Source organism: Canis aureus, chromosome 2 (genome assembly GCF_053574225.1).
Source record: "Canis aureus isolate CA01 chromosome 2, VMU_Caureus_v.1.0, whole genome shotgun sequence".
NCBI classification, from domain to species: domain Eukaryota; kingdom Metazoa; phylum Chordata; class Mammalia; order Carnivora; family Canidae; genus Canis; species Canis aureus.
The window spans coordinates 63,032,389-63,047,582 of NC_135612.1; the positions used below are offsets into that span (position 1 = coordinate 63,032,389).

The 15,194-nt window shown below is 53.1% G+C and overlaps 1 protein-coding gene and 1 non-coding gene across 2 annotated transcripts in view; both read right to left on the reverse strand.

Annotated features, from left to right (window-relative positions):
• Window positions 1-2,735: 2,735 nt before the first annotated feature.
• The window catches only part of NSD2 (nuclear receptor binding SET domain protein 2), an 85,679-nt gene continuing 73,220 nt past the window's right edge, over window positions 2,736-15,194 (reverse strand). Inside the window, exons 17-22 of the mRNA XM_077876379.1 lie at window positions 14,541-14,810; window positions 13,479-13,595; window positions 6,040-6,181; window positions 5,751-5,857; window positions 4,636-4,840; window positions 2,736-3,897 (exon numbers count right to left, since the gene is read on the reverse strand). Of these exons, the coding sequence (XP_077732505.1) occupies window positions 3,626-3,897; window positions 4,636-4,840; window positions 5,751-5,857; window positions 6,040-6,181; window positions 13,479-13,595; window positions 14,541-14,810 (1,113 nt within the window). The 3' untranslated portion in view covers window positions 2,736-3,625. The remainder of the gene's footprint in view (window positions 3,898-4,635; window positions 4,841-5,750; window positions 5,858-6,039; window positions 6,182-13,478; window positions 13,596-14,540; window positions 14,811-15,194) is intronic.
• On the reverse strand, window positions 6,285-6,409 carry LOC144304068 (small Cajal body-specific RNA 23). Its single transcript, XR_013371051.1, has one exon.

A 15,194-nucleotide genomic window follows, 5' to 3' on the forward strand; every position in this document is an offset into this window, starting at 1 on the left:
TCTGCTCCAGGGGCTTAGTCCCTCTCAGGGTGGGAGCTGGTGGGGGCAACACAACTGTCACCCCCCTACACTGACTCAGAGCCCCAGTCAGAGGCGCTTTATCAGAGAAGATGGGAGACCTGGAACGGAGCCGAGCACCAGCCAAGATGTTGACAGGTCTCCCCCTACACCTCCCCCCCACAATTCCACCTTTAAAGGGGATTTGGTCATCAGATTATTTATCCAAAGGGGAACCCAGCCTACTGTTCCTGGTATGGGCTGCACCTCCCAAGGCCCCGGCAAGGCCTGAGCGGGGCAGCCATCTGAGATGGGGTGTGTCGGGCTGTGCCAGATGCCACAGGAGCTAGGCAAGTGGGCAAAAGCCCCAAACTTCAAAATGTGATGCCATATAAAGTAAGTCTAGAAAAAAAGCCTTTAAAAATTTTTTAATACAAAAATACTCATATACAGTTTTCCAAACACAACGTCCCACTTTAAATGTTATTTCCCCCTGACGGGCAGTTGTCACGTCTGCAGCTCAGTCTGTGACCCCCAGAAGGAATTTCAAGTTTTTAAGTCTGTCCAGACCAGTGAGAGCACCGAGCGTTCCTAATAGGAGCCTGACCGCCTATTGTGTGAAGCTCCGACACCCAACAGTTCAGTTCGTATTTAATTTCTGACGGGGCATTTCACATCTCAACAGGGTACAGCGGACACCGGGACGCCCGGGACAGCCATTCACTCTAGTGACTAATGCCCAATACTGTGCTGCTTGGAGGACTGAGAATTTGGCAACAGTCATTTGCATTAATTTCCATCAAAACAGGCTTATCTTTAATTCCTGGAAATACGGTAGTTCTGGAAGGTGGGCAGTACACACCCTGTGGTTTGTATGTCAAGATCAGAACTTCAGAGGTGGCAGGAGCATGGACCTGAGTGTGTGTGTGTGGGGGGGCAAGAGGTGGGGGGAGGCGTGGTGTCCACGCGATGCGGTTCCTGATGGAACAGGCCAGATGGAGACTCCCCATGCGCCGCAGGTGCCATACTCGGTCCCCCACAGTGGTTGCATGTCCTGACTGCGGATACCCGTGCTGGTGCCACCTCATGGGTGATGGGGAATGGTGATGCTGAGTAATCCGGAGAAGTTGGGGCAATTTTTGTTTTGTTTCTGCTTTGCATTTCATGACAAAGGACTGAAGCTGCCATTCAGAAAGACTGAATCCCCGCAAAAGAGCTCTCCAAGCTCCCCCTCAGACTCTGGGCAGAGCCCTCAGGGCTCAGCTGTCATGCTGCAGCCTCGTACTCAGATCCATAAACCAGTTTTCTAGAGATTTGCAAAGTTAGTGTTACTTGCTCATTAGGTTCAACAGTTTCTGGAAAGAGGATAACCATATTTAAAATGTTTCCAGTATTTCCTTCAGAAAGATCGTAGAATTTGAAAATATCAAAGTGACTAAAAAAAAAAATCCCAAGATTTTACTACGTCAAATACAAAAAATAAGTTAATCTGCTCCCCAAAGTGCACTGCAAGCCCAGGCTGCTGGTCTGACTGGTCCAGATGTCCCTCGGCTGGTGGGAGCGGACAGGCGAGCCCCGCGTGTGGCAGCAAGGGTGTGGGGGTGCTGCTGAGTCACCACTGAACAACCTGAGTTGTTCAGGGAAGAAGGAGCACAAATCTATGAATCAATCCAGTATTTTCTTAGGACAATGTGAGAGCAATTAGAGTTCTAAACTGAGATCCCCTCAGTCCCTGTGTCTTACCAAGCAAGTACATTTCCAGAGGTCACCTGAGCCATTGCAGGAGTCAACTGATGACCATGCTCCCGGATCTCCTGGGTCGCCAGGGGTGGCTCCCATCTCCAGGATGGTGGCAGGAAAGGGGCCAGAGGGACAGCCACAGTTGGGAACACTCTGCACCCAGTAAGTGCAGGGGGAGGTGCGTACCTGCAGGTGTCAGGGGCCTCGCACCTAAAGAAGACCTTCCCTGTGGTCAGCCTGGCAGAGACCACTGCCCCCAAGAGCTCGTATCACAGAACCACGGAGCAGTAGTGAACAGGGGTCTGGGTCCAAGGACATCCTGCAACTGTGCAAGGCAGAGACGACGGAAGAATGAACAGGAGACCTCAGGAGCAGTTTTCAAGAGGGGCTGGGTATACATCTCTGGGATACATGTCCTCCTTAAGGGCCAGAAAAAAGCATCTGCCGCTGAGGATTCCCTTCCCTCCCATTGTGAGCATGGAGACTGCAGGCCCCACAGAGTGCACACAGGTGCCTGGCAGGACCCCCGCCCTTGCCGCGCTCCAGTCGCCCCATGGTCAAGGTCAAGAGGAACTTCAAGAAGAGAAGACAACTTCATATTCCCAGAAGCTTCTCACTTTGTGGGAATAAATAAGAGTTAGTGGGCATCTCAGGAAAACTCCAGGACGGGCGCCACCCACTGGTGTGCGTGCAGGTGGTGCCGGGCAGGCCTGGAGCCCCGGCACGCGCTTCTCCGTGGTGTCCCAGCCGAGCATGTTCTCCACGAACGGACCCACAAGCGTGACAGAACGTCAGTAACTGGATGGAAGAGTTCTAAACTCTGGGCCTCTCCTCAGACCCCTAAAGAAATGCCCTGGGCCCCAGGGTGGGGAGCACCCAGCACAAGCTGTGCCCCAGGGCAGAACACAGCCCCCAAAGGGCCTCACCCCCACCGAGCACCACTCCTTTCTCAGGGACAACTTGGGGCCGCATCAGTAAATACACATTTCAGTCGGTGGTAATTTGTGAAACAAGTTTAGCAAAAATATATTGAGAATAAAAGCCAGAAACTGGTAAAAGCCAAATGAAAAAAATATACAAAGTCTTCCCCCAAATGTTGGTAAGGACCTAGTGCGTTCAGGAGACAGGCCCAGGTGAGATGTGCCAGACCTGGCCTGGTCGGGAGAGACTATGCTCGCGACCCCACACGTGGGACGTGACGCGATGGCGCCGCTCAGTCCAGATCCATGACAGAACAAACTACAGGGGAATCTTACAACAACACTATCACTATCACCACTCCTGGGGCCGGCTTCTCACCAGGATGGAAAAGAAGCATTTTGAGGAAAAATTTCACATTAGTACAAAAAAAAAAAAAAGTCATACAGCTGTTTCATATGAGCAAAATAATGATCAAAATCATGGTTTCCAGGGAATCCAGGGTCTGAGCCCTTGCCCAGGCCAGGCCCCATCCTGGTCTCTCCTGAGTGATGAAGACAGGTAAGCAGGCCGAGTAACATTGTGAAGATTAAAGAGATAATAGTGATCCTTTAGAAAAATACTACTCTACATTTCGGGTGAGATAAAAACATTTCATATGCCAATTAATTTTCAATTATAACTTTAACCTACAAAAATAGAGTGGGAGGGAACCTTGACATTCTCAGAAATTCAAGTGTAGCTGTAATGCTGTGGAGTAAGGCTTGTTTGTCCAGGAACCTTCTGAACCTTGTGGCTCAGATGGGTCGTCAGTGCAGACGCAGCGGGCGCTGCTGAGGATGGCTCAGTGGTGGACGGCGCTCCCCCCCAGGAGGCCTAGGCGGCTGGCATAGCGGCTTCGAGCTGGGTCCTCGGGCCAGTCCCCTCTGTGGCCCTTTACCCCTGGATCTGGCCAAGCCGCTGCCTGGCGCTATTTGCCTTCCGTGACTCTCCTCCAGCACCTCCTTTTCTTCCTCTTCCCCTTGGACTTCATGGGTTCCGGGAAGGGTTTCTCAGTCTTGGTGCTTCGAGCCGACTCTGCCCCCAAGTCATGCTCGTAGCAGTACGACCGCCCATCCTGGGTGGAGCTGAAGGCTGTCCCATCCTGGTGTTCCTTGCAAAATGAATTAGGGCAAAAGTGGCAAAATGAAGTGGAAGGTTTGCCACACACGTCACAGTGATGCCAAGGACATTCCCACTTCCCTGCAACAAAACAAATTAGCAGAAATGACGAAAACTGTAACCACTTTTAACATCTTCGTGGTTGAGAACCTATTTTAAAACTGTCCAGTGAGATGGACACAAATTAAGACAAGGCATTGCTGCCTATTGAGCTGCAAAAACATGAAGAGGAGGGAGGACGGGCACTCAGAGGCCTGGTGGGTGGGCCTGGCAGAGGGCACCTGCATCCCAAGTCCCCGGCCTCCATCCTGTGCAGGATGAGGTGGCTCTCGGGGTGGCCAGCAGATGCTGGCTTCTCTTCTGTGACCTCGCTGTGGCCTGGATCCAGGGTCTACTGGCCTTAACTGTAGAGGTCATGTTCACGCCTCCTGCAAACAGGTTTCTCTCCTGTTTGTCTATGAAATTGTGCTTTGTCATCTGCACGTAATTATTTTTCTCTTACACTCAAACATGTTAGACCTTTTCTTTTACAGCTTTTCGACTGCTCTGGGCAAAGGCCTATTTTTCCTCTCAGACCACAGGGGATGGTATCTCTGGCACCCGTAATCTCCCTGAACCGAGGCTGGAAGCACCAGGCAGACCCCGCTACCTGTCCCCTCCTCCCTTGCCACTGGCCCTGACATGGCCTACACTTGTGGGGTTGCCACCCCGGCCCCATGACTGTCAATGCCACGGGCCTCCCCAGGCTGAGAGAGGGAGAGGAGAGCCTGGGATGGGACCCCCCCAACACCAAGGCCGCCAGGGGGCCCGCTCACCCACCAAAGGGCCGCTTGCCCAGGCCCAGGCACGACAGATGGTAGGCCTTGGTGCAGGACTTGCGGTCACACAGCACCAGCTGGCCGCCGTCCCCACAGCGGAAACACTCATCCTCAGACTCCTTCTTTCCTTCACCCCTGGTTCTCCGCCTGCGGGTTCTCTTCTTGGTCTTCTTGCCCTTTTCATCTGAAGACAGGGATGCTGAGGTCTAGACGGAAGAAGCAGAGGCAGGCTGCTGCAGGGAGCCACGTGGATGGGCAGTAATAAACTCCAAGGAGCCAAAGCAGAAGTGCAAGGGTGGCCAGGGGTGGGGCAGGGGACAGGGCATAGGGCCAGGGCCAGCCGCCTTGCTACATGGAAGACAGGCAGGCCCAGAAAGTGAAGCCCACTCTGCTGAAAGCCTCCTGCAGCGGCAGCTCATCTTGGACAGCGGGTCCACACCCCCAGGTCGGCTGATGGGATGCACAGGCCACGGAGTGGCTCCGGCCCCCACTCGGGGGGACATCCTTGGTCCTCCTAGGAAGGATTCTGTCATGAATGGGAGAAAACTCTTCTCTGGTGGAAGCAGCAGATCCAACACAAACACTCCCTCTCGGGCCACAGCCTGTGATCTGCGGCACCCCAGGGCCCATGCTGCACACGGCACGTGGCACGGGGAGGCAGGGAGACTGTCCCACATTCATGACCTTCCCAGAATCTCAGAATGGGACCTGACTCATTGTTAAGTCAGGAGAAGCCACCCTGGGGCACGGGGCCCTGAATCCCACATGCCTGGGGTCCTTAGAAGGGGAAGACACAGAAGCAGGAAATGGACCCATGAAGATCACGACAGAGAGGACGGTGCTGATGGGCTGAAGGACACCACGGACTGCCAGAAGCCAGCAGAGGCTGGAAGAGCTTGGGAGGGAGCGCAGCCTAGACCACACCCTAGTTCTGGGTTTCCGGCCTCAAGAAGTTCTGCTCACGGTTCAGCCTGTGGCACTCTGACAGGGGGCTCTGGCCTCCCTGCTACCCGCGGCCACCTTTGCCCACGCCACCCACCACAGTGACAAGTCAACTTGGGGGAAGTCGCTTATCACCACTGCTGGTGTCAGCAGGGAGGATGGAGTGCGACTTACCTTTGGTCGGTCCCCGAGGAACCCGCTGCAGTTGGAGGCACCACACCGACAGACCGTCTTCTCGTTCCCCAGACAGTCCAGGTTGTAGTTAAAGGTCAGCTCCGTCCCTGGGTTATGAAAGACACATGCACGAGACATACCAACCATCTTCCAGGGGTGAGATCGCCACCCATAGAACACACGTCCCTCCTTCACTGCCCAGTGTACTGGCTCCCCCTCTGCTAGCCCGGCCTCCAAGAGCCTCCATGACCGCCAAACCTGCCCGCGCCTGCCCCTGCACATGTCGTACCTGCAGGAATGTCACACACAGCAAACAGGCCCACACGAGTGTCACCGTTCACTGTCCATTTAAGGGTCTCACAGTTGGGCTGGCAGCTATGGTTCATAAAGCGGGAATAGTTTCCTTTGGGGCCCGCATCGATGATCCGGTCCTGTAAGGCACAACTCTGGTTTTAAGCCACATTTACACATGTGGCAGCACCAAGTATCGTGTCCTTATAAAAAGGATTTTCCCCATCAGACCCATTGGTCGAGTGTTGTGCTGGAAACCGTGGTCTCCCATGTCCACTGGGGTGGGACACCCCCAAACCAGCCCTGTTTCTCTCCCTCACGGGGGGTAGGTCAGGACCACATGGAGAGGACCAGGCCCCAGCGAGTGTGGGTGAGGAGGGCAGCCATCTGGCACAGGCCAATGCCACCCAACAGATGACAGGCAGGGAGCCCAGAGATCAACATGGATGGCCAGTGGGAGTACATGGTAATGGACAAGGAACAAAAACAAAGCAGCCCCTAAAACTCAAAGCCAGACGAGCCTCCGGGAAGGCATCCACATCCCTACAGAGAGAACAAGGCGCAAACTCCCAACGATGCCATTCGACCTTAGGCTGAGAAGGATCGTCCACCGTCAGTCGTCAGCCGACACGCAGGGGCTGTCCCAGGGCAACAGGGACAGTGTCAAGAAAGTGACCCGACAGAGGCATAGACATACAAACTCACCTGACATCCAGCCACAGGGAGAGTGGGGGGAGAGTCAGCAGGTGGACCCCACAACCACGGGGAGCAGTAGAGGTAAGAAACATGCCAGCAGGCAGGATGGCACTTGAAATCAGGCACAGAAAAGATGAGAGTCCCGAGTTTGTGCAAACACACAAGCTAGTGTGTCTCTCCTGCGGCCCCAGGAACAGATGCCCAGCGACGATGCCCCCCAGGGTCCCGCTGGCTTGGAGACATCCTGATTCATTTCACCCTCACTGCTGTTCCTTTACAGAGAACCGGTAGCAGAATAGGCCTGCCCCTCAGCGCACCTTGCCCACCCAGTAAGAGCCCCACTGACCACCGCGTCATGTTCCTCATGATCATCCCAGGGGCACTATCTGCCCCCTCATGCACCAGTGCCTGTTCCCACACTTTCCAGAACACACCCTGCGAGGCGAGCCAGCAGCAGGGCAGCCCCGGTCCCTGGGCACGTGTGCATCTGCCTTGGGGATGGCCCAGCTCTTCAGGTATTCTGGGTACCTGAGCCTTGGTGACTATGTGTCAAGATCTTTCTTACAAACACTGATTTTTAATTTTATAGAATCTTCTCTCAGAACCTCCCGTGTTACATGGCTCTTATTTTTTATATACTCAGGGCTTCTTGCTAGCCTGATCCAGCCCCCCCCCCAACATACTCCAACATACTGTAACTCCCAACTGCTCTACTTTGGTGAATGCAGGCAAGGGGACACCCTTCGCCTGCCGCCCTGCCACCTGCCAGGGATGGGGCCACCCTATTCATGGGAAGGCCATAGTGAGCCCCCTGACAGCTGGCAGGATGCTGCCGCCCTGCATCACTGCTAACACACCCCCGTTAGTCTTGCAGATGTAGCCCTCTGCGTGGACTTTGGAGCGCAAATCTGCGTGTTCTCAGTATTTGTGGGTGTGGGGGCACCAGACCCCAGTGCACACGACCTCCCTGTGCCACCCCCAAAAGCAGCAGCAGCAGCAGCAGCAAGCGTCTCATGTACCTCCTGAGCCTCACTTGGGCCTCCTCATGGCCTTCATCAAACAGGGAGAAAGGCCCTTCTCTTCTGTCCCCTCATCATCTCGTCAGGAGCACGTCTTCATTTCCTCGAGGGATCCTTCGTACTCGCTAAGCCACTAATTGTTGGTGGGTTTTCCTCTCCTTGGTCTTGGACTGAGCCACAGGGCACCTCTTAGGTGTGCCACGCAGATGGCACCTGCCCCATCATGGGCATGCCCGGTCCTGCTCTACTGGGGGGGGGATCCAGCCGGGGGGGGGCGGGGCGGTTCTGAAAAGTTCAGGCCACCACCTGTGTGTCTGGACACAGTGACTTGCTCACAAGCTCCACAGTCTGCTCAATTCTGAGGGTCTGATTTGACTTCACTTCCATCCTCACTGGCTGTGCTGCTCTTCCAGAGCACGTGTGTCTGCCCAGGACACAGGCCCTCGGGGCTCCCCTGGCCTCCTGGGATGCAGCAGGGTGGAGTCTGCCCTCACTCAACGAGAACCTCCCCTGGTGCCTCTGCCCACAGTTCTACATTCAGCCTCTGAGTCTTCCGGTTACTTATGGAGAGCAGAGAATCACGCATTGCAACACAGAATGGTACGCTGGGCACAGTTCTCACCGGTCAGTCCATTCTAATGATGGGGTTTCATTTTCATTTTCTTGTCATGTTGAGAACTTTGTGTTTCACCTCCTCCTGGCCACCCTCATAAACACTCTGGCATGCATGCATGCATTTATTTATTTATTCATGATAGACACAGAGAGAGAGAAGCAGAGACACAGGCAGAAGGAGAAGCAGGTTCCATGCAGGGAGCCTGATGTGGGACTCGATCCTCGGACTCCAGGATCACGCCTGGGCCGAAGACAGGCGCTAAATGGCTGAGCCACCCAGGGATCCCCAACACCCTGGCATTTAGATCGCCCCCATTCCCGCAGCACCCACAGGCCCACCGCTATAGCCAATGGGAGAAGAGCTGGTCCCCCATCCCTCGTCCCAGCATCAGTGCCATCCCCTTACTGCTCACCCACCTTCACTCCTAGACAAGCTTTGACCAGCATCACTGGACTCATCAGCTCTGACCCTCAGCCAACAGAGGTGCCCTTGGCCACCCTTCCCTAGCCCGTCTTTGCTCCTGTCAGGAATGACCTCCCAAGATTGCTCTGCCATTTGTCCCCACCCCATCCTGTGGCCAGAGCTTTACCTGGGCCAGCAGCTGGAGCTCGTCCTCGGCAGTCTCCTCAGGAGGGCCAGCTCCCAGCTGTCTTGCATGAGCCTCTCACCCCACAGCCGTCATACCTGACACCTACTCAGCACACTGCAGTATCTCTGCTTTCCTCTGTCCCAAAAAGCGTGCTGCTGCTAACCCTCTGTGCTGCAGCCTTGTTCTCTCCCCTCATGAGCAATCTAACGTTTAGGTTGGGCTAGCAAAGGATCCTGTCACGCCTGTAATTTTAACCTAATATTTACTATGTTGGCCATTCTGGATGATTTCCCTGAAAAACGAGGTCATTGTCTTTCTGAACATCAGTAGGGGGCAGGCTTGTCTCCGGGCTGCAGCCATGGAGAAGACTCTCTCCGGCCTGCTCCGCATACCATCTTTCCTTGTCCTTCCTCCTCAATCCTCATGTCTGTCCTGTGTCTGCTGCTCTGCTTCCTATTCTTCCAGGTGCTCCTCGCAGCAGACGCTCTGCCCAGCAGACACCTGCATCTCCTTCTGTCCCATCCCAAGCCCTCCAAGTCCCCGACTTGGCTCTGCCCACTGTCCTGTCTGGCCACCTCCAGCTCCTCACCCTTCACGATCCATGCTGAACGCCGGGTAGAACTTCAATCTGCTTTGTGGCGACACTGCCCTGACAGCCCTGCTGCTCCCTCTGTCTCTCTGTCCCCGCTTGGAGTGCACTGAGGGGTCCACAGCAGCCAGCAGCTAGACTTGCAGAGGGCAGGCTGCCTGGTCTCCTGGCCACCTCCTGCCTCAGGTCTCCTTCTCTGTTGCCAGCCTGAGGGGCGTCCCTAGACCTATCACCTAGGAAACCCCATGCCTCCCATCCCCACCGTTCCCCTTAGAAACTCAGTCCTGCTGGTGGCAGGCACCGCTCCTGGGCAGGTTCTTTCTCTGCTTCCTTGACAGAGGCCATTTTAGACTGATGGGTCTGTCTGTCCTAAGGTCCAATGAAGATGTACTATGTACACGTGTTGTTGCTGCTTTGGAAGTGAATGGCCACCCTCTCCAAAATCTTATGTGTAGATTTTTTATTTTAATTTGTGTAGATTTATGTTGCTGCACTGCAGATCTTGTCTTGTGTTTTTTTCTTCATGAATACTCTGAAGATCTCTCCAAGGATACACATGGAGCTCATGCCCAGTGCTGCGTCCCCAGGGCCCCTGCTACAGTGTGCAGGCCTGGGGGTTCATGTTCGCCACCACACAGGGGCTCGCTGTAGCCCTTCCATGATGCTTTTCAAAGTCTACCTTACTTGGCATTAACGTATCAAGAGCAGCCTTCTCTGGACTAGCCCTTGCCATGTTTCTTATTTCCTAGTACTCTTAAAACCTTTGTAGTTTAAAAAACAAACAAACAAACAAAAAAACACCCTTGTGGTTATTTTTTTTCAAAAAAAATTTTTTAAAGATCTTATTTAGTTGAGTGAGAGCAGGTGCACACATTGCAGGGGGTGGGGGGAGAGAGCGAGGAGAGCCTCCAGCAGATACCCAGCTGAGCATGGAGCCCGACGGGGGGCTGGATCTCATGACCCCAAGATCGTGGCCTGAACAGAAATCAAGAGCCAAATGCCTAACTGGCTGCACGTTAACAGGCACCTAACAAGCACCCTGGGACTGCTGCTCCCTGAAACGTGCTCTTCTTTCTTGGGCTGGCTGGCTGGCTGGCTGGCTGGCTGGCTGGCTTGCTTGCTTATTTATTTATTTATTTATTTACTTATTTATTTATTTATTTTTATTTATTTATTTTAGTCGCACAGAGAGAGAGAGAGGCAGAGACAGAAGCAGGCTCCATGCACCAGGAGCCCGATGTGGGACTCGATCCCGGGTCTCCAGGATCGCGCCCTGGGCCAAAGGCAGGCGCTAAACCGCTGCGCCACCCAGGGATCCCTCTCTTGGGCTTTCAATCTTTGTTATCTTTGATACCTCACAAATTTGGGGTTTTTTAAATAATGTATCTAGGTATAGATTTATTTGTATTCATTCTGTTCAAAACTTGGATTTCATCAGATTCTAGAAAATCCTGTTTCATATGTCCTTCTGCCCATTACCTAGTCTTTGCTTCTGGAGCATACACTGAACATCCATCCCTACCTTCCACGTCCCCTGGCCACTATGACCAAGTTTTCACCTTTTCTTCCTCCCGTGCCATGGTCCACAGCGTCCCCTGCAGCTGCCTAGCACCTCCTCAGCCACCTTCTGGGTTTATTTCCACAGCTACCCGTCCAGCTCTCAGTGTGAGTGGTTCCCGTTCACATCCTGCTCCTCTCAGGATCCCCACGTCTCTGGTAATGGCTTCTACCACTTCTGGCACACTTACTTCCTTTCCTATGTAAGTTCTACTACTTCTGGTTCTCACCAAAAGCTGAGACTTTCTGAAGGTTCTCCTTAGGGAGACCTTGCTCCTGTGTGCTTTGTGAACACTGAGGTCAGGCTTCTCTGTGTTGTTTTTATAGCAAGGAAACAAGGTATGAACACTCACATGTCCCTCATGGGTCACAGGCTTTATCCCTGCTTTGGTCAGGTGCCCTCGGTGAATTACCATTTTAGGGACCGATTTGTGTGTTAAATGGTCAATTTGGCATTTCTTACAACATGCAAGTAGTTTAAATTTAGAATCCAAAACATGGTAAGACACGGGCCTAGAGGTTTAGTTTCTAATAAAATGACCTCCCTTTTGACCAAAGGGAAGGAGACAGCAAAGGGAAGCACACATCTGCTGCCCTCTGGGATGACAGCCGCCGGGGGGTCCACCCGGGCACCATGGCCCCAGGCTTGGCAGTGGTCCCCATACAAGGGCTCCTCCCTGGGAGCTGCACGTGCTGACTCCTGCCTCCATAGATCTAGCCCCAGCAGGGCAGAGCACTCTGCCCCTCACCTGCCATCCTACACAGGTGTTGTGAGAGTTTCAAGAGGCTGGACAGACAGTTCTCCTTCATCAACGGCTGGTTTCTCCTGGTTTTCTGTTCATTTCATGCTACGGATTCCCACATACCAGCCTTGGGGTCTGCCAGGGCCACCTCCTACAGAAGCCTATGTGAACAGAGCTCCAGAGGCCCTGTGCTCCCAACAAGGTCAACAGAGGGAAAGTGGCCTCCCCTCTAGTCCAGGACCCTCGCCTTTCTTTTTAAGATTTTATTTATTTATTCATGAGAGACACACAGAGAAAGAGGCAGAGACACAGGCAGAGAGAGAAGCAGGCTCCATGCAGGGATCCCGATGCAGGACTTGATCCCGGGACCCCAGGATCACACCCTAGGCCGAAGGCAAGTGCCAAACCCGGATCCTCGCTTTCTAACCAGTTCTTTTATTTTAAATAGAATACTACGACCACAAACGACAGTACACCCTTTAGATACACGACTATTAATACCTTCACGTTTGCCCTGTCATCTGTTACAGAGATGCGTGTGTGCTCAGACATTTGTGTGCACAGCACACACACACACTCCTTCCTTCTGCCAGTTACCAGCCTCAGATGCTTGAACCCTAAACGTGTCCGCACTTTCTCTTCACAAGGAGCAACCTGTATAGGCATTCACCGTCAGGCCCTGAGAAACAACATCAGGAGCAGCTGTGTGTCCACGGTAGGACTTTCCTCACCATTCTGGCCAGCTTCCCAGCTGAAGCACACAGTGGCCCTGGTGCCTCCTTAGTCTCCTTGGTCTCATGACTGGTCAAGTTGCAACCAATGAGCCCAGTGCTCCTGGGGACACAGCCTCCCTGATGACAAAACTGTGAGGTCTCTAGGACTGTCCTACTCTGAACAACAGGCTGCTCTCCAGAGCTTATCACGTCACCTGTCTTCCACGAATTATTCAGATCATTTGGCAGGTGACCATTTTCTATCTTGTTTTCAAGGATTCTTAAAACCAGCCATCTTCCTGCTAGATTTTGAGATTGTGGGCGAGCAGCAGCAGAAACATGCATTGCATCTGCCCTCCCCTCAAGAAGCATTCAGGAGCCAAGGAGGCTGCCCCTGGGGTCAGAGCAGTTCTCTGCGTAGCTGCCATTGGAAAGGGCCCACTCCCGTCAGGCACCAGCCACCAACTGTAACGGGCCCGCATGCACGTTCTCCCAATCCCCTCCACTTGTAAACAAGCCATCTTATCCACCCTCCCTCTAGCAAACCTGTGTTCTGGGCTGTTTGCACACCTGGGCTTCAGACAAGCAGGAACCACCAGGAAGCCCCGCCAGGTAACTAAAACCTGTGTAACTCTCCTAATCTGTGCTTTTCTCCCACTGGCCCTTAGTCAGACTATTTAGCACACTCTTCACGCACATGTGGGACACCTGAAGCTCCCAGGATGCTCTCTTGCAGACAACCAGCCCTGGCCTCCAGGCAGCTGCCAGAAGACACTACACTTTAGAAAACAATTTACAAACATTTGGAAAAAAGCAACATGTGGACAAAACGTTATCCCCACAAGACAAGGCCCACTGTTCTGGGTAAAGCCTCGGGGTCCTGCAAACACAGCCGGTGAAGATTCTCAGCACTACCTTGTCTATGGTGAGCATATAGAAGTGAGTGATGTCGTTCTCATGGGCATATTTGATTCTCGCCATGCACTCCTCCTCGTCAATCAGCTCTCCAACATACTCGTTCACAAATTCTCCCTGGAAACCAGAAGACCATGATGAGGACAAGGAACAGACTAGCCAGCTCTCCGTTCCAGTACTCAGGAGCCCACACTCGAAGCAATCAGAGCCCGGTGCTCCTCTGCACCATCACAGCCAGGGGCAGGTCTTTCAAAGGCCCAGTTACTTCTGAATGAGCTCAGATGACTCTGGACAAAATCCCAGCTGCCAAGAAAGAGCTTATCCAAGTGTCCTTCCCAAAGCAGCAACACCCTAACTCTTGCTTCCTGCAGTAAACTGCCTCAGGGAACACCATAGCGAGACCTCGAGCTTCCGGAGGACTTGCCACTGCAGCGCCTCCTCTTTCCCGGCAGAGTCCACACAAAAGTCCTGCCAAGGCAAGCAGGGGGTTTGTATATTTCAGAGTAGTCTCTGTTGCCCAGGACCAGGCAGGCCTACGCCAGATCTAGGGTCTGAGGCCACTGCCCTGAGGCCATGGGCTGGCCTGGCAAGACAGGGGCACAACAAGCAATTCCAGTTGTTCCCTACTTAATGGATGAGCCCGGTTGCTCAGTCTGAGGACAGAGCAGGTGGGCTTATACAGCCTCTAGCATTACCTGACGACCTGGCCCTGCCTTGCCCCAGGCAGAATGGCCTCCTCCTGCCCACTTGTGACCCCAAGTGTCCCGTCCACTTATCCAGGGAAGGGCTCCTTCAGTTTTTCATGTCCTAAAGTAACCACCAAAATGCCAACTGCAGGTATGTTGTAAGGGGATTTATGAGTTTTACTTTGATAGACAGCTTTCAAGTAACATTTTATATTTCATTTTACAACATTTCATTTCATAATATTCAATTATAATAACTCAAAAAACTTTAAAAAATATTCTTTCATGAGTATAAAAGCACAATAGGCAAATCCAAGTTTAACCCATCACATGAACCATAATTTCTTACAAGCAAGGGACAGGGCACAACACACACCTTTCTGATGTCCCGCTTGGCCACCAGGCCCCAACCTTTGCCATCTGTCTTGATGATCTTGGTCTCGGGGTATTGGCGCTTGGTGAAACATTGGTTCTGGCAGTATTCGCCTGCAGGACACACCTGCGGGTGGCACTCAAACATCAGCATCCTGTTCAAACACTCCGAATCAAAGCCACACGGATTCTCATCTGTGGGCTTACAGTTGCACTTCGGGATTTCAGAAATATCAGCTGTATAGATCTGGACTTTCCCATAAGGCTTATTCACCTGCAAGGGAGAAAGTTGGCATCTTATCAGGGGGTACATCAAACAGAGAATAAGTATCTGAGGCCCTGTCCCCACTGGCCCCGCCTCCTGATGGTCTTTGAGCTTCAGAGGCCCATCAGGGATGGCAGGGGGCACATTCCACAGGTGCACCTGCAGCAAAGGCCAGCCTCTGACTTGGGAGCTCTAGAAGGTAAGCCCTCATCCCACCCCTATTCCAAGCTCCTCATTTACAAGACAGAAGACCCTTCTCAAGCCAGGCTGCTGTAAGACAGAAACCCAAGCAAGCACTGAGCACAATGCAGAGCGCCTGGACCTATAGGAAGGTGATCAGGGAGGTGGCTGTGAGCACAAGGACACAGTCTCTGCCCTTGAAACTCACTGTTT